At 35.8% G+C, this 21,169-nt stretch overlaps 1 protein-coding gene across 1 annotated transcript in view; it reads right to left on the bottom strand.

Annotated features, from left to right (window-relative positions):
- Positions 1–2,645: 2,645 nt before the first annotated feature.
- The window catches only part of LOC130559254 (exportin-5), a 108,526-nt gene continuing 90,002 nt past the window's right edge, over positions 2,646–21,169 (bottom strand). Inside the window, exons 31-34 of the mRNA XM_057342217.1 lie at positions 12,033–12,140; positions 11,768–11,905; positions 7,475–7,639; positions 2,646–5,848 (exon numbers count right to left, since the gene is read on the bottom strand). Of these exons, the coding sequence (XP_057198200.1) occupies positions 5,699–5,848; positions 7,475–7,639; positions 11,768–11,905; positions 12,033–12,140 (561 nt within the window). The 3' untranslated portion in view covers positions 2,646–5,698. The remainder of the gene's footprint in view (positions 5,849–7,474; positions 7,640–11,767; positions 11,906–12,032; positions 12,141–21,169) is intronic.

Raw genomic sequence — 21,169 nt, 5'->3', positions numbered from 1 at the left:
TCTTATGTACAGCTGCTTTGTAACAATGAAAATTGTAAAAAGCGCTATATAAATAAAGTTGAGTTGAGTTGAGTTGAGTTGAGTTGAGTTGAGTTGAGTTGAGTTGAGTTGAAAGGCATACATCTGCTGAGTCTGCTCAGAAAAGTGGTACAGAGATGAGGAAAATATGATTTTGTTGTGCTATTTATTGCTTTTAATGTATTGTGAATTATTAATTTGTCTCCCCAAATGGCACAAGGCGCATCCATGTATAAACTTTTTAAAGTCTTTAAAAGTTGAATACATGAAAATGAAAAACTTCAATACATTGACCTTGACACTATAAATCAGAATCAGAATCAGAATCAGAAGAGCTTTTATTGCCAAGTGTGCTTGCACACACAAGGTATTTTCTTTGGTGTTGGAAGCTTCTAGTACAGACATTTAACACAATGACAATACAATATAATACGATTTACAGTCTAAAAGATTCTAAATTGTGCATATATAAAATAAAGACTATTTTACAGAAAATGGGGGGTAATAACATATAAGAGACATTGTACAGGGTAGTAAATAGTAGAATATATAAAGAACACAAACATAAAACTGGAGATAGTTTTAAAAGATTGAAGATTTAGAAACTATTTTTATATTTTTTACTGACCTAACAGTTATTGCAGGTAAACGATGACACTGATACCTGCCTATTATTCATGGAGATTAAAAATAAATATGCATGTGGGCCTAAACATGTTTGTGTTGTTTTTTATTTAAGAATAATAAAGAAATGGTATTCCAAAAGTTACATCTCATGAAGCTCAGTCTAAGTGTAGTGGTTTGGAGATCATCATCAGTGTGCACTTCCATCACAGGTTTCCTCTCTTTTTTGATGATGTATGTAGTGTAGCACATGCAACATACAGGCCCTGTCAGGTTCATTCCTTAGACTTTTTATAAACTGAAATCCTTCATTCCTATCAGTTGCCCAAAGATCATTTCATGATCCTGTCCTGGCTAGAGCTGCAGTGTAACAGGTTTGGGTCAGGGAATGGTGTCTTTAAACACAGTCCCATCATAAATGGGACTGAAGATTGTTGACTGATGCAGATTCAGGTCATTTTGCTTCAGTGCTGGTGATACTAGGTGCACATTAGGTCACACATCATCTAAGATATTTAATCAGTCGGCTTCCTTATTGATTAAATTCCTTTTTGCTTAATACTATTATTACTATTAAAATTAATATTACCTGCAAATATTATAATTTATTTTCAGAAAATAACCTGAGGCCTCAGAGGCCTATGACACAGTCTATGGCATCAATCAAGACACATAATGCTCATTGATGTGATCATTAATGCAGAATCTTTAGTTCCCTTATATACTGTAATATTTATTAAGCTGGGGTCTTCAAAGACTGAAATACCACAAATTTGCAAATGGCAGGACAGACTGCATTTTTAATAAATGTCCTGCATCGTATATACATATGCACTTGTCTGTGCTTTTATATATATTTAATATGAAGGTCCAACAAATTAATATGGCAAATATCTCCTTCACAAGAACAAAACAACATTTTATTTATTTATTCACTCATTTATTTCAGTCCTCACTGAAGATTTTCACAGTAAATAAAATTTGTTCTGAATATATTATATTACAATAAATATTTTTCTAAAAGGAAAGTATCGCGTTAATTAAATGTTAAATTCGCAAAGCACTTTCTATTAATCCTGTACCTTGCACAACAAGTTTTGTATGAATGAAGCTGACTTGACTGCGTCAAGGCTGCCGTCTAATCCTGTTTACATGAAATAAACATGCTCCCGAGCAGGTTTAAGATAATGGACCAGTTGCTAAGACAACAAGTCCAGGATGAGCGTCGAAGAACCGAACAATCCAAGACCATGCGAAATAGTCAACAATCAAATCCAACTAAATGAGTTAGCGAGGTACGAAGAACGGGTCCCTGGTTGGAAAGGTACTCATGTATATTTATACTCACATATCTCGCGTATCTTGCCGCTGTGATTGTAAATACATATAAAACATTTACATTTAGTCATTAAGCAGACGCTTTTATCCAAAGCAACTTACAGAGAGTTCAGGGAGCAATAAGCAATATGTCATAAAGTAGCAATACTACTACTGTAAGTTACTAGTTTCAACAAAAGCTAGACCAATAGCTAGACCAAAGGTTAGTTTTTTTTCTGTCAAGTATTCACAGAAGAGATGGGATTTAAGAAGTTTTTTGAATGTTGTGAGAGATGTGGTTGACCGGACTGAGTTAGGAAGAATGTTCCACCGGGAAGGAGTTGTGAAGGAGAATGAGCGGGAAAGCAATTTACTTCCCTTATGAGAAGGTAACACAAGACGCCGCTGGTTTGCTGAACACAGGGTTCTTGATGGGGTGTAGGAGGGTGTGAAATTAATACTATATGTATTTGCTTAATTTATGAGTAATTTTATGTTGACTAGGATAAATGTTAGTATTAAGTTTGTAATTTTTGCTATATGTCAATTGTTTAGTTTCATTTATATGAATGTGAATTACTTACACATTCCAATATTGTTTATTCATCTGTTTTAGCTCTTATGGTGTTGTGAAGTTAATAAGGACAATACACAAATAAAGGAAACCGTACAACATTAGTGCAGGAGCTACACCCTTTATTATTTCAACCGGGCTGCTACACAGAATATTACCCTAACTTCTTCTTTCCAGATCAATCCATCCCCATGCACATCTATTGGGTACATTTGTGTTATTTTAATATTTGATAGACAATGGATAAAAGTAAAATATCCTTCACAATACATTTGATTTAGTTGCAAATCAAAAAAATCTTTTTTCATTAATGAAGTAATTATTTAAGTTATTTAAACATGTTTCTCAACACAGGTTTTTAATAAAACGACACTGCACCTCAGAATCAGACATATCAAGATACTGAAATAAATCATATAAATAACCATGACTTCAATACACAGCATCTAAAGCAGATATTTATTGACAGAAGAATGAACATTTATCTCTTCAGGCTTACAACATATTCTTGTCTTACAACTGAACTACCTCTGTTTCAGTCACTAACATCATGGGCTGTTGATTTAGATGTGTCAAATCAATCGAAAATTACAAAATGTAGGTTTACTCTAAAATATAAGTTAAGTTAAAAAAAGAAAATAAATAAACCACTAAACTAAGTGGTAAGTCAGTAAGGCAAAACGAAATGAAAGTTCCACTTACTTTAATACAAGCACTTCAAATGTACAAAAGTGGAGTCAATCAGCTGCCTTAAATTCTTTGAGTTAGTAGAACTTGTCTGGGTTTACAGTGTGGGTTTTGTGTGTGCTCTTATTTTGTAGTGTACTTTAAGTCTGCCTTATTCTTGTTTGTTTCCATGGCTTTTACTTGGTCCCTTTTTGGATTAAAATAAACCCAACTCCATGTGGATCCGCTTTCCTGCCTGGCTTGCTCTTGTGACAGCGTGCTGGAGAGGAGTGCGCAGCCTTGCACATAGCAAACATCCGCACTAAAGAAATGCGAAAGCATGGATTTATAATTGTATTTTAAGTGAAAGCGCCGCACCTTTAACCACGCCAGGCCAAAAATGTTATACTGCCTACACCATTGCAATAGGCTAATTTAAAAGTTTTATTCATAATACAAATATTTATTAAATAAGTCAAATGTATTATTTGAACTATTTGTGGAAGACAACTACCGACCATGACATTGAGTTTACCCTTTTTTCAGTCAAGTATGCGGGCGATACTTCACAACTTATTTTCTAGAACAGTGGTTCTCTAACTTTTTTGTTGTAAGAGCCCCTTTGTGTAGAGTGCATCGCTTTGCAGCCTCCCAAATAAAGACTTGTAATCCTAAACTTAGAATTGTAATGAAACCAAAAACATGTTCAGTTATACAATGCTGGAACATCAATTATTTTGGTTGGAGATCTTTTTTTCTGATGTTTGACAAAATCTGTGCCTCCCCTGGATCCATCTTGGGGCCCCCAGTTTGAGGACCACTGTTCTAGAACAAGTGAATATTCTTGAAATGCTATTAGAAAACCAAAGGTGTGACTGCTAACATCAGGGGCTGACTTAAAAAACAGGTTTGTTCTTAAATTATTCAAATCTAAAAAGAATGGAGGTAAATAGAACCTATCGCTCTGCTGCGCTGCACTCCTCTATATTTTGAGACATGGATAGGCTAAAAGAACCTGCAGTAGACTTAAAGAGGCATGAATCAAAATTGAAAATCATAGGTTTTATGGAATATTTCAGTGTTTTATAAGTGACTTATCTGTGCATTTCATTATTTTTAAAATTCATGTGCCCTCAATCTTCAAATACGCTTTCTTTGTGGACTGGTACCAATGCTGAGTCCGGTGTGGAATAATCCTCCACGATTGACTGCAAACTCACATTCAAATCTGCCTCCATTTTATAGCAATGCCCATCTTCCAACGATCCAATCAGTTCTCCATCAAGTCCAGCCCTACATTTCAGAAGCAGTTTCACTTGGACATATGTCACGAATACGATTGTTACTTCAGTTTCATGCCAACTTTAATGGAAACTCCAGTTTAAGTTTATTTATGTAACTGGATTCTTACCAAGATTTTGTGTTCCTCCACAATTATAATTGAAAGTACATTTGACTTTTTGTCAAAACAGCTTTTTTCTATTAATGCTCAATTTAAGAGGCAATCCACATCATCTTCAACCAACATACAAGAATACAGTTCCTCTACATTACTGTGTAGTACTCTATATTTGTATTTATTACTTATTAGAACTTTGGCTAAACATAGTCAACTTTTGACTGACATAATAGATTTTACACATGCAATGCTTATTTGTGTCGAAGTCTAACACACTTCAGATTTCCTAACTAAGGAAAGTCTATGGTAACTGAACTGTTCAAGCATACATTTATTAAAAATTCTGAATATAAATCAACACATTTTACATAATCTGTACACAGTCATGTCAAATGGTAATTAGCGTTAACCTGGTCTTTTATTTAAAAAAAGGCCATCATACAATATTGGAATGTAGTGTTGGATGCTGGTTTTGGATATCTAATTCACAGAATAGAATTAGAACTTTAAAGTTTTACTTAAGTAATATTGCATATAGGAATTTATAGTCTGTTATAATTGACCTGTGCTTCTCTCTCCTTTATCTTAAATGTGTGCTCTCACTGTGCGTGTGTGTGCGCGTACTTGTCTGTGTCTGCGCATCAGTGTGTGTTTGTCTATGTGTGTTAGTACGTGTGCATATTGTGTGTGTGGAGTGTTTTGTATGTGGGTATGTCTGTCTTCTGTGTTTTCACCTTTTTCTCGTTTTTACAGGTACAACTTTAATTGTTTTGCTTATAGTCAATATGTCTCATGTACAGCTGCTTTGTAACAATGAAAACTGTAAAAAGCGCTACATAAATAAAGTTGAGATGAGAATAAATTACAATTACAAAGATTACTCTTTCAAAGTTACTTTGTTTTGTTTAAATTGCTTTTTTTCCAAGCAGAGGTCCTCATACAACTTTTAATTTTTTTAGATAACAAGGACACATAAAACAACAAAAACACAACCAATCATGTGACATGAACACACAAATGTTCTTTTCTTGTGTAATAATGAATTGCTCTAACAAAACCCAGATCAACTGTCCATAAGATATTGTAAAGTGACTGTTCCCTCAGCAGTTGTCACACTCAGGAGTGAATAGACCCATCAGTCCTGCAGCATTAGTGTTCTCCAAAATATCTTGCATAGGCTTCGGCTTCTTAAAAAGAGATGGTAAGTTTCGGATGTGAACATATTTCCTGAACTGCTGTCCAAGTGGTTTCTGTCAGCACAAAAAAAAAACAATATCTTGGGCTGTCAGTAATTGGTTATAGAAACTTGTTAACAGAATCACAGGTGTGCCGATTTTCACAATTTAGTTTAAATCCACCAAAACCACATTTTAACAGTTAATAGTAAGAAGTTGGAAGGAAAAAGGAGTGACAAATAAAACACATGAGCAATTTAAATATTTTAATTAAGGGATAATGTACAGGCAGAAGGTTGTTATCGCAGAAATAAGCCCCGACAGTGTGATCAGGACCAGATAAGGCCCTAAAAACTTTGTTCATCTTCAGAACACAAAAATAGATAGATTTGAAGTTTCCTGACTTCTGTGCCAGTCTCCAATGTCTGAGAGCACGCAACGCATGCGCGTGGTCTCAGAAATTTAATAAAAGAAATGTTAACCAAAAATTTGGTGAAATACAATTTATCACTGAATTTATGTATGACAAATCAAACATAAATTGTAGACACCCATTTCATTCTGCTACATTATAAAATCATTTGTGAATATATAACATTATACAGTATTATATGATATTATGTATTGCTTAAAATTTTAAGTGAATGGAACAGAAATATGCATTAAAGCTAAATATTTCAGGTAATGTTGGGCAACAAAATTATCTTAATTAATCTTAGATGCACAGCGGTTTAATTCTAAAATTGTGGATAAAGAACCATTTCTCAAAAATATAACATTAAACAATAGAAAATAGTTCCAAATAGTAGTTTAGTTTAACATTACATTTTTAATTAGCATCATAAACTAGTGGTATTTGACTAAATGGGCCCCTAACAGAAACATCTGTGATAAAAGTCCAACCTGCGTAACTGTTAACACTACAGGCTGTGTCCACCGAGGCGCATTTACACGGCTGAAAACGCCTGCTGCAGGCGCAGCGTTCTGCCCAAAGTTGAGCATTTTTCAACTCTGGGCGCCCAGTCGAACGCTGGCGCTGATCGTGGGAAAAACGCATAGCACCAGTGCTGAGCGGAAAAAAAACAGGCATAAATGGACACCTACGTAAACGCATGGCCTAGTTGGGAATTTTTCATATGAAAATGTTCAAGTTAATACTCATTTTTATGATAATGATGAACGATCAATGAATTACCGGGGTCATACCATTTCACATGCATACCTAAGAATACCTGACCATACCCTTAAAATGTCAAATTATCTAACATGTGAAAAAGAATGACTAACCTTTGCATGCACCAGTTAGTGTTACCAGGGGTTCTTCTCTGTGATTTAATTTCCTGTCACATGTCTTCTCGCATAATATTAACAAAATTGCTCCTTAAATGGTGGTTACACCACTTTGACACTTTATGAATTTGACTTCACTCACATGATTCCCCAAATGAATTATAACATTCAGAACAATGGTGTTCCATGTACTTTTACTTAAAATAATCTTACAATAGCCCTTTTAATAGTAAGTTTAATTGAGAATTCCACAATTTTTAAACAAGATCAGTTTTTTAGTATACATTTATTTACGATTTCTGCAATATTTCCCCAAATATTCTCTCAAAATTATTTAAAACTGAAAGTTTTAAAAAAGTTGTTCTTGCAATAGGAAAAGATTAATAAAAAGGAACAAGTTAGCAGCCTTACCCCCACAGTGCCTGCAATAAGTCTCTTAAACTGATCCTTTCTCTTTTTCTCCGCAGCCTTTGAGACAGTGGGCTGGATGGTTTTTTGGTCAAACTGCTCAAGTGCATCTATGTGGATGTCTGGGATCTGATTCATGATGGAACGTAGCTCAATGTACCGAGGCCTCTGTGGAGAAATAAAATGTAATGCTCCTTTTGTTTATTTTCTCAAATTACAACAACACTGCCGCTGCCTTATGCACTTTTGAATTCTAATGGTTAACAAGGAACTGTTGTTTGTAGGTGACTGCTAGTTTCAACCCTTTGGCTTTTAAGGGATAGCTAACCCAATCATAAACATTCTGTCACCATTTATTCACCCTCTATTCCTAGACAAAACCCTTATATGTCTGTTTCTTCTGTGAGGCACAAAAGGAGATATTCTAAAAATATGTCAGTGGTTTTGTCCATACATTGGAAGTCAATGGGGGCCAGTGATGTTTGGTTACCAGCCTTCTTCAAAATATCTATTGCATTCTGTATGACCTTCTGCAGGTTAGTAAATGACGAAAGAAATTTCAGTTTTTGTGCATCTATTTTCCTCTATGCGGCAGCCTACCCACTTTAAAGTCCACATGAAACCAAAATCAACCCTATTTTCTTTGTGTAAGAAACTCGCACTGGCAATCAGATTTGAATCCATGTTAAAGAATTGTAATCAAACAAACCCAAAAGAGTAGGCAAATGATCATAATAAGGACATAGAATTGTTTTTAGAGGTATGTGAACACACACTCTATATCAGTATTACACAGAACAGCTTTTACAGCAGATGTTAGTCATGGATGGAATCGCTGACTGATATCTTTAGGCTCGTTTGAGATGCGCCTTGCCTCGCCTGAAATTCAGACGACAGCAGGTGGCTGCAGTGAAGGGTGAACTGAAAAAAAAGAGTTGTTACCCAAGTTGTTACTTGGTGATAGGAAAATAAATAGACTTTATTTATGTGTCACTACTATACTTTTATCTTATGTATATATCTGCAAAACTTTTGTTAAATTTAACATTTCTACATAATTATATCTTACATAATTGCCAGTTTGTAAAGGGAGTTTTACTGAATGACCGCAACAGCGTGTATTGCAAGAATATCACAAGAACCTTTAAAGAATGGAAGAACCCAAACTATTTAACAAGTAGATACCAAGTGTTTTTCCATACAAATGTATTGAGAATCAATGTGAAATGATCAAAGAAATCATTTGTTAATGGCCAATAGCTTTGGCTGTAACGTAGCATCAGCTTAAATAGCTGCCGTGCAGTATCTACAATGATTGGCAACATGCAAAGCCTTATGAAAGCAATCTGTGGAGATGGAGAGCACATTTACACTGTCTGAATCATTCACCATATAGGTCATAAAAACAAGTGAAAAAGTGGCTGATTTCTGGCACTGTATGGTGCTTTTACTCAATCCTTAGTGCTGCCTTTGTCACTATTGACCACAGAGTCCTTTTAAATAGGCTACAAAATTATATTGGCATTAATGGCACTGCTCTAGCATGGTTTAAATCATATTTATCTGACCGTTTTCAGTTCATAGCCGTAAACAAAGAGGTATCTTATCGATCATGAGTTTGGTATGGAGTGGCACAGGCCTCAGTGCTAGGACCTATGTTCTTCACGTTATACATGCTATCCCTAGGGGCTATAATTAAGAGACATGGAGTTAGTTTTCATTGTTATACTGATGACACTCAGCTCCCTGTGAAACATCAATTAACCAATATGATGCAATGTATCAGAGACAGTGTTAGGAGTAACGCATTACAAAAGTAACGATATTACAGTATTATATTAGTTTTTTTTGTAACAGTAATATAACGCATTACTAATAAAATTTGGGTAATATTATACCCGTTACAATCTCAGTAACGCACGTTACAGCAACGTATTTTCCCCCTGAAATTCTTTTTTAATAATTTACCAACACATCGCATTCCCAGAAAAACCAAATCTGTGATTAAAGTACTATGATTGTAATACCAATTCCTATTTCTGAAATCCGATGGTTGAAATGAATGCAACGGATTCTAAAAAAGAATAGAAACAAAATGAAAGTAAGTAGTAAGAAGTTCTGCGTTTGACCCTGTCATTTAGCAATAGCTTGCATCATAGTGGGCTTTACCGCTACCATAATATACCACATGGCAGTTTGTTTACTTTTGTGATTCTGACAGCGATTATTAGTTAAATTGTGCCATGAGCCTTCTCTGTGCCTTTTATATTTGAGGCTCCATATATTTCATTTGAGTATTTAAACGCATCTGAAAACGCTGACTGTGGGTGCTCGACAACGCATTGATGCACATTGTTTGCCTTGATACGGAATGTCCGCATAAGTATTGTCAAACTAGTACTAATTTTGCAGATAGTTTGTTTAATTAACTTTTTTTATATTGTGGTAGTCCAGGGATATTACCTGATACAGACATTGACACTCGAATCCTAAAGTATTAATTCCTGCATTGTTTTTAAGCATTGTAGACAGACATACTGTTGTAGCCTACAGCAATTTGCCGATTGGTTGATGCGGTTTTTGTCCCGCCCATGACATAGATGAGCACAATCATTATGCATTAACACATCGTCCTCCAGTGGATGTACAATGAGCAGCAATAAACTATATTTTAGCACTTTAGAATGCATACACTGCTGAAAAAGTGATAGAAGCAATCACATAAATTCTACTGGATTTAATGGTTATGATAGTAATTTTATTGGTTGTAATGGAAACAAAAGTCTCTACTGCTATGTGTTGGGTTCTGTTGAAGAGACCATTAAATCATAATCAAATAATGTCCAAAACACACTACAAAATGAGTATTTAATAAAACCTAATGGTTTCCATTAAAACTCCATTGGAAACCATTAGGTTTTATTAAATACTCATTTCTGTGGTGTTTTTTTTTCCAGCGGGGTAGTCATTACTTTTGTGGTTATTTTGATAAAAGTAACTCAAAAGTATTGTAATGCATTACAATTCAAAGACTAAAATAATATAACAAATTACTTTTCAATGACAGTAACTAGTAATATATAATTTATTACATTTTGGAGGTAACTTGCCCAAAACTGATCAGAGATATACAAATCTGGATGGCTAGCATTCCAAATTCAAAACAGAAGTTTTACTTATCAGACCAAAAAATCTGCACAATGATTTTCTTTGTAATAAAGTTTAAATCTAGATTAAAAACGAATTTATTCAACATCACTTACTCCTGATTCTACTGCTCCACACTCCAAATCCCTTACATGATTGTTAGGGTGCACTAGTTACATCGACCAGAACCAAGAACACTTCCCATTGAAACTGATGTACTTAATACATCAAATAGTATGGAATAATATGTTACTCTTAGTATGTTTGTCTTCTCATTTTCCCGAGGTAACCAAAGCTGGATCTGGCTCGTAATTAGACCGAATGTGTATCTGAAAGGATTAGATGATGGTCAAACAAGTCCTCATCACAACGAGATACTAGATACTTGTATAAACTTAAACATTGTGTCTGTATCCGTTTTAAGATTTTTTTTGTCTATAGCTTAGTTAGTTTACGGACAGACACAATGCTTCGTTGTCACAGGAACATGCCAGTTGAAGATAATGAGGAAATTATGTCGCTTCCATTGCCAAGTGCATACCAAACGTCTACATAATGGCAGGTAAATGCCTTGTTCACTCCAAAGTATAAACTCCAAGGGCTCTGCCCTTCGAAGGGAGTAGGGCATAGGAATGATGACTTCATTTGGAATTTTCCCCGTGACAGCTCATGACGGTTCGATACGAATACGCGTACCGTTACAAAAGCTGTAGCATTTATCACCAATAGAACAGGAAGAATTATTTTAACTTATCATAACATCTAAATCTACAATTTATTTATTAGACCCTGTACCCACCAAATTACTAAAAAAGTAACTACCTGTTGCAATAGAGCCCATTCATAATATTATTAACTCATCAATCAGTCTAGGCCATGGGTCGTCAACATGGGTCTTACCTGTCTATGTATTTAACTGCAGGTCATAGATCTGGTTCTGCCCATCCTTTAAAAAGAGGGTTAGGTAAAGTTTTCTTTTATCACAGTCTCCGTTTACTGCTGTTAGCTCTGGTGATAAAGACTCAGCTACACAAATTCTAAAAGATCACTTAAAGTCATCGATTCCTTCCATAATTTAACATCTGCTGTGAAAGCTGTTCTGTGTAATACACTGATATAGTTTGTGTGGTCACATTTGGCCTGACGTACCAGAGTCTCGTAGATGAGCCACGCCAGTTGAGTTAGAGCAGCATTGCAGCCTTCATGCTGCCCATGCATCTGCAGTCCTTTTAGTACACTGGTGAAAAGCCAGGTCACAGCTTCTGGTAGCAGGTTACCATCAACAACCTGTTCAGTAATTAAATTAGTTAATCTCAAATCCATAGTGACAGAAAAAGTATGCCTATCATATTTGTTTCTTTTATTTCACTAGGAAATGTATCACATTTCAACAGAAATTAAGGAATATAGGCACCTGTTTTAGCAAAGGCCAGCAGAGCATACTAGCAGTTCTTTGGCAGTTCATAGTGTCTCTCCAGGACAGGGAGTTAAAAGAAATAGTCAGGAGAGTCATATAAATATCCTAAAAGGAAAAAAAAACAGGAAAACTTTATTTAGCAAAAAGCAGAAGTCACCTGTAACAATTCATAATGTAATAACTGCACATAATGATACATTTTACAAGTATTACATTTTTTATGTAATAAAAATGTTTATAATGTAATATTTTTTCATAACGTAATAAGGTCTTGTGCTCATGATTGAATAAAATCATAAAAATATGATTTTTGTTTTTCAAATAATGTAATATGTTCTACAGTATATGACAAATGTGTACATACTGTGGCAACTTGTAATGTAATAACCATTCATAAGGCAATACCAGCACATAATGTATAACAGAAACAACCTTTACACTAGTAATTACCTTTCACTAAATTTGGGCACAAAATATATTTTTTATTTACATTATGTTTGCAAAAGTACTTGTTTTGTGTAATTGTTAAAATGTAACAGCTGTTATTAAAATCTGCTATTACAATAAAGTAAAAGAATGCTTATAAGGCTTCATTAAGATCCATGAACATGACATTTTTACAAATGCACTAATTTAGTGATTATGAGGTGCTCCATCAGTTATTGTTGCTCATCTCAACTTTGCAACTATTATGTAATTAATTGTTTATATATATTCATATATAGTAATTTAAATGGTTCTCAAAAACTATTCTGATTACCTCAATTTACTTTTGTCCTTGGTATCATTACACAATGTATCACATAAAAAAAGTTGTGTTTTGCTTTATTTTTTAAAAAGTTAAAAAAGTTTCTTTATGAACTTGAACATGCTGAATATGAAAATCACATAATTTTTTTTACCATCGACGGTACTCAAAAAACAGTAAAATATTTCCACACATTTATACATTATATACAATATTATTTTTCGTACACAGAAATGAAAAGGTACTGGCACAGCACTATATTCAAAACAACAGTTAAACATAGCAGTTACTTAAAATGAGTCGTCCAAAACTCCAGGGCCCGCATTCTTAAAGCTTCTAAGAATCCTCTAAGCTCTTAATTTAGCTTACAAACTTATACGTAGGAGTCTTATCTTAAAAACGATTTAGGACCAATCTGAGAGCAACTCCGAGCAAGGAAAAGACACATTTTTTTTTATCTTCGTGAGGAGGAGGGGCTGACCCCGTTGTTATGTATGACACAGTCTTTTTAAGACTGTGATTGGTTGGTTGACCAAGAAGGCGCTATGGCATTTCTGCGCTGTCTTGGAGATGTTAGCGTGTCTCTAATAGGATCGGTCACAAACATCAACCCTGCACGATATAATGTGTTGTGTCTTATCAACTCACAGTCATTCAATTCAACTCAATGTAATTTTATTTTATAGCACTTTTACAATTTGCATTGCATCAAAGCAGCTATACAAGAAAACCAAAACCAAGATAAACAAAAGTTGAACACACACAAAAAACAATAAAAATCAGATAAACCTTAACAGTAATATGGAAATTGTCATGAATAGCAACACATTTCTTCTCACTTTTTGTGTTTTTGGACCTTAAGAGCTCTTTTTAAGGGTTAAGATGGTTTATGAATTACTTTTTTCTTTACTAGGATCTTTTCTGCAATTCTAAGGGGAAATGCCAACATTTCTAAGAATTTTCTTAGAATTTTGTCACTAGGAGCAACTCTTTGTGCTAAGATTTATCATGAATACAGGCCCAGAAGTGTACATTTAAGCGCTTTTGTCTTCATGTCTAATACTGTTCTGGTGAGCCAAGTTCCAGACGTAGTCACCCACCATCGCTTCCTCTCACCTTCCCTATGCTACAGACATTTCTAGAATTTTCTGACAGTGACAATTGGAAAAAAAAAATTAATATGTGACCCTGGACAACAAAACCAAAACCAGTCTTAAGGCTCAATTTTTCGAAATTGAGATTTTTACATCATCTGAATAAATAAGCTTTCCATTGATGTATGCTTTGGATAGGACGATATTTGGCTGAGATACAACTATTTGAAAATCTGGAATCTGAGGGTGCAAAAAAATCTAAATATTGAGAAAATCGCCTTTAAAATTGTCCAAATTAAGTCCTTGGCAAAGCATATTACTCACAAAATAAAGTTTTTATATATTTCCGGTAGGAAATTTACAAAATATCTTCTCGGAACATGATATTTACTTAACATAATAACTTTTTTGGCATAAAAGAAAAATCAATCATTTTGACCCATACTGTATTTTTGGCTATTACTAAAAATGTTCCCTTGCTACATAAGGTTTTGTGGTCCAGGGTCACATATGTGAAAATTTGTACAGTTTTTGTTTATATATATGCAATATACCGATATATCGTAGTTAATGATAAGCTCAAAATTGACTTAAATATCACTAAAACATAGATTCTACATTAAAATAAATTTTACCACAATATTTAGCACCACAGAATTGTAAGAGAACTATAAAAAGGTCGGGCATAGAGTGTGAATTTGACCACGTCTAGGCTGGGATCATGGCCGTGCACAGAACTTTTGAGTGGCATGTGAATTAGAATTTTTAAGTTTTACTTAATTAATATTGCATATAGGAATTTACAGTCTGTTATATTTGACCTGTGCTTCTCTCTCCTTTATCTTAAATGTGTGTCTGCGCATCCGTGTGTGTGTTTAAATGTGTGTCTGCGCATCCGTGTGTGTGTTTAAATGTGTGTCTGCGCATCCGTGCAGAGGTGGGTAGTAACGCGCTACATTTACTTCGTTACATTTACTTGAGTAACATTTTGGAAAATATGTACTTTTTAAGTAAAATTAAAAGTGTGTACTTTTACTCTTACTTGAGTAAATTTCTAATAGAAAATCTGTACTTTTACTTCGTTACATAACTTACATTGCGTGACGTTCCTTCGTTCCTTCATTTTAAAATATGCTTTTTAAAACGCGTTGTTTATTTCAAGGTTGTCGTCTCTTTTTACGGGCATTCCCGAGTGATCGATTCTTTTGAGTCGATTCTTTTGAAAGCATTGATTGAACAATGGGCAAAACCATTTGAATAGGCTAATGAATCAGTTCAAATGATTTGTTCAGTTCGCAGCACGATCTGAATCATCTGAAGCAGGATTACTCACTCCTCGTAGCGTGAAACTTAAGAACACGCAGAACACAAAGAGCGTTGGATGAAGTGGATATTAATCTATATCTATACAATCAAAACTGCAAATGTGTCATATTGTTTGCCAGCGATGATAAATGCCCGCCATATGCGCGCACCCGCGCGACCTGTTCGTCAGACACCGCAACATGCGCGTTACCTGTTAGACACAGAGACTTGCGCTTGCAGAAATATACGTTTGAAGAACAGAAGGAAGAAAACTTGTTGATGGGCGTGTGGTTCACTGTTTACTGTTTGTTTACAAGTAAGAGCGTTTCACAACACACACGTGACACAACACGAGAAAACATGAGCTTTGTTCAAAAATGTGTATTTCATTTAAGAGAGCACTGCAGATGTTCTAGATCATCTTAGGAAATGCTCTGAGTTTAGTTCATGCTTTAGTTTGACATGGTCTATTATTCTAAATAAGTTGTGTAAACTACATTGACATCAGGACTAGATGAAATTTACAGAAATGCTTGTCTCTTCTGTGTTTGTCTATTCTTTAGTCTCTCTAGTATATTGCAAAGATATCTGCTTATGATAATTAAAAATATTGATTAAAATGTAATATTAAAATATTGCCGTTAATATTAATTTCATGTAGTAGGCCTATATAATCAGATACAAAGTAACTAAGTAACAAGCTACTTGAGTAGTTTTTTCATTGCATACTTTTTTACTTTTACTCAAGTAATTTTTAGAATAGTGACTTTTACTTTTACTTGAGTAACAATTTCTATAGTTACTTGTACTTTTAATTGAGGAAAGATTTTGGCTACTCTACCCACCTCTGCATCCGTGTGTGTGTGTGTCTATGTCTATGTGTGTTAGTACGCGTGCATATTGTGTGTGTGGAGTGTTTTGTATGTGGGTATGTCTGTCTTCTGTGCTTTTACCTTTTTCTTGTTTTTAGTTGAGTTGAGTTGAGATGTGCTGAAACTAAAAAAAAATGGCACCACCCCCTTTTTATTGGTCACATCTTAATGACAAATTAAATCAAACAAAACAATAGTCTCAAAAGCTTTAGATTTATTAACCATTAATAACAGGTAGTCTAACAGGTAGGAAATATGCAGAAATTGAATAAAGTTCTCAAACACAGTCTTTACTGCAAAATTTTAAATTAAATACATAAGCATTCTCATTAAAGCTACAAAACACTTTAATTTCTTCTTTCTTTTGTTCTTACATTAGTGACAGGAGTCACAGCAGCAGGTTTAAGAATGTGGCCCCTTTAAGAGCTGACGCTCTTCGCAGATCTGAAGCGTTCCGGATTTTGCTTTGTGCTTACGAAAATACTAAACAAAATGTGCTTTAAGGCATAATCTTGTGTGTTTTTGTTCATTCAAGCACGAAAGAGAACTGACACATTCTGACAGAGATTCAATGACGCAACCCGCTTTACTGTTGCGTTGTGCCACGTCACGCAGCTAGAAGCTGTCTTGAACTAAGGAAGGCTGTTTTGGCAAATATTTCTTTAGACGTAATGTGGACAGATAAAATATTCACGTACATCAGTGTCAATTGCAATCTTTTACACCTCCATATGAAAAAATTGTGTAGTATGCAAAGCATATGGCATTAGAAGTTGGACAAAACTATGTGAGCGTGTAAACACAGCGCGCAAGCAGATTACAGCTGTGCGGGCACACTGAAAACAGTGTCATTACTAAAGCTTCCTGTTTACTGCATCGCTGCCGGCGGCTTGTTTGTATCAGTGCGCTTACCACTTCGCTCTAATATTAGTGTATTTTATTATCGTTAATTATTATTGTCGTTGCCAACTTATCCTGATATCTCAATAACCCTGTTCTTGTTATTCACTTGAAGATTCTAAGCCAAAAGTGATAGTTAACTTAACGCCGTTAGCATAGCAATAGCATGTTAGCTTGCTTTCTGTTTACACTGTGGAATATCATCTTGCCTCTGGTTTGTCTTGTGTGCTAACTGTTTCTCTTTTTAAGCGTGTATACTACGATTCATCAAGTAACCTTGGTAAATTGGAATTGCACTTCAAATCCGGTGAGTTATGGCTTCTATTCCTATTATTGTTACTTGCACCTCATGTCATATGTTTAGCTTAGCCTTCTCTGTCAGCTGCGAGGGTTTTATATGCGATAAATGCAGGGAGATAGTTAGGCTGACAGAGAAGATCTTAGAATTAGAGTCTCGCATCCAATCTTTATCTGAGGATAGTAAGAGTTTAACGACGATAGAAAACACTTTGGATGTGAGCAATATTGGCGCACACAGCTCGGTTCCTGTTGAAAATCCCCCGCAGCTGGGAAACTTCGTGACTGTGAGACGGCGTAGTCGCAGGACAAAACATCACTCGACTGTTCCGATACAGTCTCGAACAGGTTTGCCCCGCTCAGTGACGCACCGACTGAGAAACCTGCTGAAAGTGCTTTAGTTATCGGTGATTCTATTGTTCGGAACGTTAACATAGAGGCACCAGCCACCATAGTCCAATGTTTACCGGGAGCCAGAGCGCCTGACATCAAGTCAAATTTAAATGTGCTGGCTAAGGCTAATCGTAAATTCAGTAAGATTGTTATTCACGTCGGCAGAAATGATGTTCGACTCTGTCGATCTGCTTATCGTGGTGATGAGATTTATAGCAGATTATCATCACTAAATGGCTGGTTGTCTGAGTGGTGCCTGCAGAATGATATAGTTTTTATAAATAACTGGAAGAGTTTTGAGGGCAGACCTGACCTGCTGAAACGAGATGGTCTCCATCCCTCCTGGGCTGGGGCTTCCATCCTGTCTAGAAATATGGCAAAAAGTCTTAATGCTAATGCTAAAGCTTTACTCGCTGGGGCCCAGGTCAGGGAGCAGACAGAATGGCTTAACCAACTGTCTGCTTGCCGTCTCACGTCGCAGAATAAACAAAATGTACAACATGTAATAATCCGTTCTCCCAAACATCACAAAATAGAGACTGTGTCTGTCCCTCGGATTAGCAAACATAAAATAATGCGTAAACCTTTTGAAAGTAATTTAATAAACGTTAAACAAACTAAACATGAACAAAATACAGATAATCAACTGTTACGACTCGGATTGCTAAATATTAGATCTCTCTCTAATAAAGCACTTTTTGTTAACGATATGATAACAGATCATAAAATAGACATGATCTGTTTGACAGAAACATGGCTAAAACCAGATGATTATATTTCTTTAAATGAATCTGTCCCCCAAGATTATTATTATAAATATGAGCCTCGTCTAAAAGGCAGAGGGGGAGGTGTCGCAGCACTTTACAATAACTCTTTTAGCATTTCCCAGAAGTCGAACTCTAAATATAATTATTTTGAAGTCATGGTTCTTCATGTTTCAACACCTAATACTAAGGATAAAACACTTTTAAAATTTATTCTAGCTATTGTATACAGGCCTCCCGGGCACCACATAGATTTTATTAAAGAATTTGTTGGGTTCTTATCAGAACTAGTACTGGCCGCAGATAGACTCCGTGTCGTTGGTGACTTTAACATCCATGTAGATAACGATACAGATGCCTTTGGAATGGCTTTCAAAGACACTCTTAACTCCATGGGCATTAGTCAACATGTGTCAGGACCCACTCACCTTCGTAATCATACTTTAGATTTAATACTGCCTTACGGTATAAATGTGGACGATGTTAAAATTCTTCAGCAGATTGAAGACATTTCGGATCATTATCTGGTATTATTATGTTTGCTTCACTGGCCTACGGCTGCAAATAAAACTCATTGTTACAAATATGGTAGAACAATAACTTCAACTACCAAAGATGCGTTTCTTGATAATCTGCCCGAATTGTCTCAAATCTCTAGCATGAGAAATAACGTTGAAGATCTTGACATTACCACTGAAAATTTTAACTCCACCTTCTTGGTAACGCTAGACACAGTTGCTCCTCTACGTTTAAAGAAGATTAAAAATGGCAGCCCCACACCGTGGTATAATGAACACACTCAGGCTCTAAAGAAAGCGGCCCGAAAAATGGAGCGCAACTTTAAGAAAACTAAATTAGAGGTATTTCGTACAGCATGGAAGGATAGTATTCGAAAATACAGGAAAGCCCTAAAAACTTCTAGATCCGCCTACTTTTCATCACTAATAGAAGAAAACCAGCACAACCCTAGGTTTTTATTTAACACGGTGGCTAAATTAACAAAAAATAAATCATGTCACAGTACAGAGACTGCTTTGATCAGAGTTACAAATGATCTGCTATTGGCGTCTGACCGAGGTTGTATCTCGTTATTGGTGCTGCTAGACCTTAGTGCTGCATTCGATACCATTGACCACAGCACACTCCTACATAGACTCGAAAATTATGTCGGCATTAAGGGAATAGCTTTGAAATGGTTTAAATCTTATTTATCCGACCGTTTTCAATTTGTAGCAATAAACAATGAGGTGTCACGCAAATCGCAAGTCCAGTACGGTGTACCACAGGGCTCAGTCTTAGGGCCTCTGCTCTTCGCATTATACATGCTACCTCTAGGAGATATAATAAAGCGACACGGAGTTAGCTTTCACTGTTATGCTGATGATACTCAACTTTATATTTCCTCGAAGCCTCATGAAACACAGCAGTTCCATCGAATAATGGAATGCATAGTCGATATAAAAAACTGGATGAGTAACAACTTTTTATTACTGAACTCGGACAAAACGGAAGTGTTACTTATTGGACCGAAAACTGCTATAAGTAACAACCAAGAATACTGTTTAACTATTGACGGATGTTCCATAAAACCCTCGTCGTCAGCAAAGAATCTTGGCGTTCTATTCGATAGTAATCTGTCATTTGAGAGCCACGTCGCCAACACCTGTAAAATTGCGTTTTTCCATTTTAAGAATATATCTAAACTACGTCATATGCTGTCAATCTCAGATGCAGAGAAGTTAATTCATGCATTCATGACATCAAGACTAGATTACTGTAATGCACTGTTAGGTGGTTGCCCTGCAGGCTTATTACAAAAACTCCAATTGGTCCAAAACGCGGCAGCTCGAGTTCTTACACGTACAAAAAAGTATGAACATATTAGCCCGGTTCTGTCAACCTTGCACTGGTTACCTATAAAGCATCGCGTTAACTTTAAAATCTTGCTTATTACCTATAAAGCCTTACATGGTTTAGCTCCTCAGTACTTGAATGAACTCCTTTTGTATTACAGTCCTTCACGTGCATTACGCTCTCAGGCGTCCTGTCAGTTGGTAATACCTAGAATTTCAAAATCAAGTGCAGGTGGTAGATCCTTTTCCTATCTAGCGCCTAAACTTTGGAATAGTCTTCCCTGCACTGTCCGGGAGGCAGACACACTCTGTCAGTTTAAATCTAGACTAAAGACGCATCTTTTTAATCTTGCATACACTACTCTTCCATAATATAAATCTTCAGAGGGTTTAGGCTGCATTAGTTAGATCAACCGGAACCAAAAACACAACTGATGTACTTGTTGCATCAAAGAGTACAGAACAGTACTCTACTCTCAGCCAGTCTTGTCTCATTGTTCCAAGGTTACCACAGCGAGCAGGATGCAGTTCATGGCCTGACCTGATGGTAGAGCGGAGAATGGGAAGTGGGGACCTGACAAGAGCTGAGATGATAGAGCTGGATAAAGAAGGACGCGGTCACCTGACATGTCTTCACCACAAAATTTCAAATGCTATTAGATTATTAATGATAATCTTAAACTATAATTTACCTTATTAGTAAGTTTATTTATTTTATTTAGCCTTGTTGTGCAAGCTCTCTGGAGCTTGTGCAGAGGCAGCAGCTTTTGCCAGAGGGGAACTGGAATCCCCTGGTTGGGCCTGGGTTCTCCTGAGGTTTTTTTTCTCGATTAGAGTTTTGGTTCCTCGCCACCATTTGCATACTGTTTTTTGCAATATTTGCCTGGCCGGGGGGGCTGCTTTAGAAT

This window comes from Triplophysa rosa, linkage group LG9, assembly GCF_024868665.1.
Source record: "Triplophysa rosa linkage group LG9, Trosa_1v2, whole genome shotgun sequence".
Lineage (NCBI taxonomy): Eukaryota > Metazoa > Chordata > Actinopteri > Cypriniformes > Nemacheilidae > Triplophysa > Triplophysa rosa.
The sequence above is the reverse complement of the archived record's forward strand: the minus strand, read 5'-3'. Positions and strand labels throughout refer to the sequence as shown.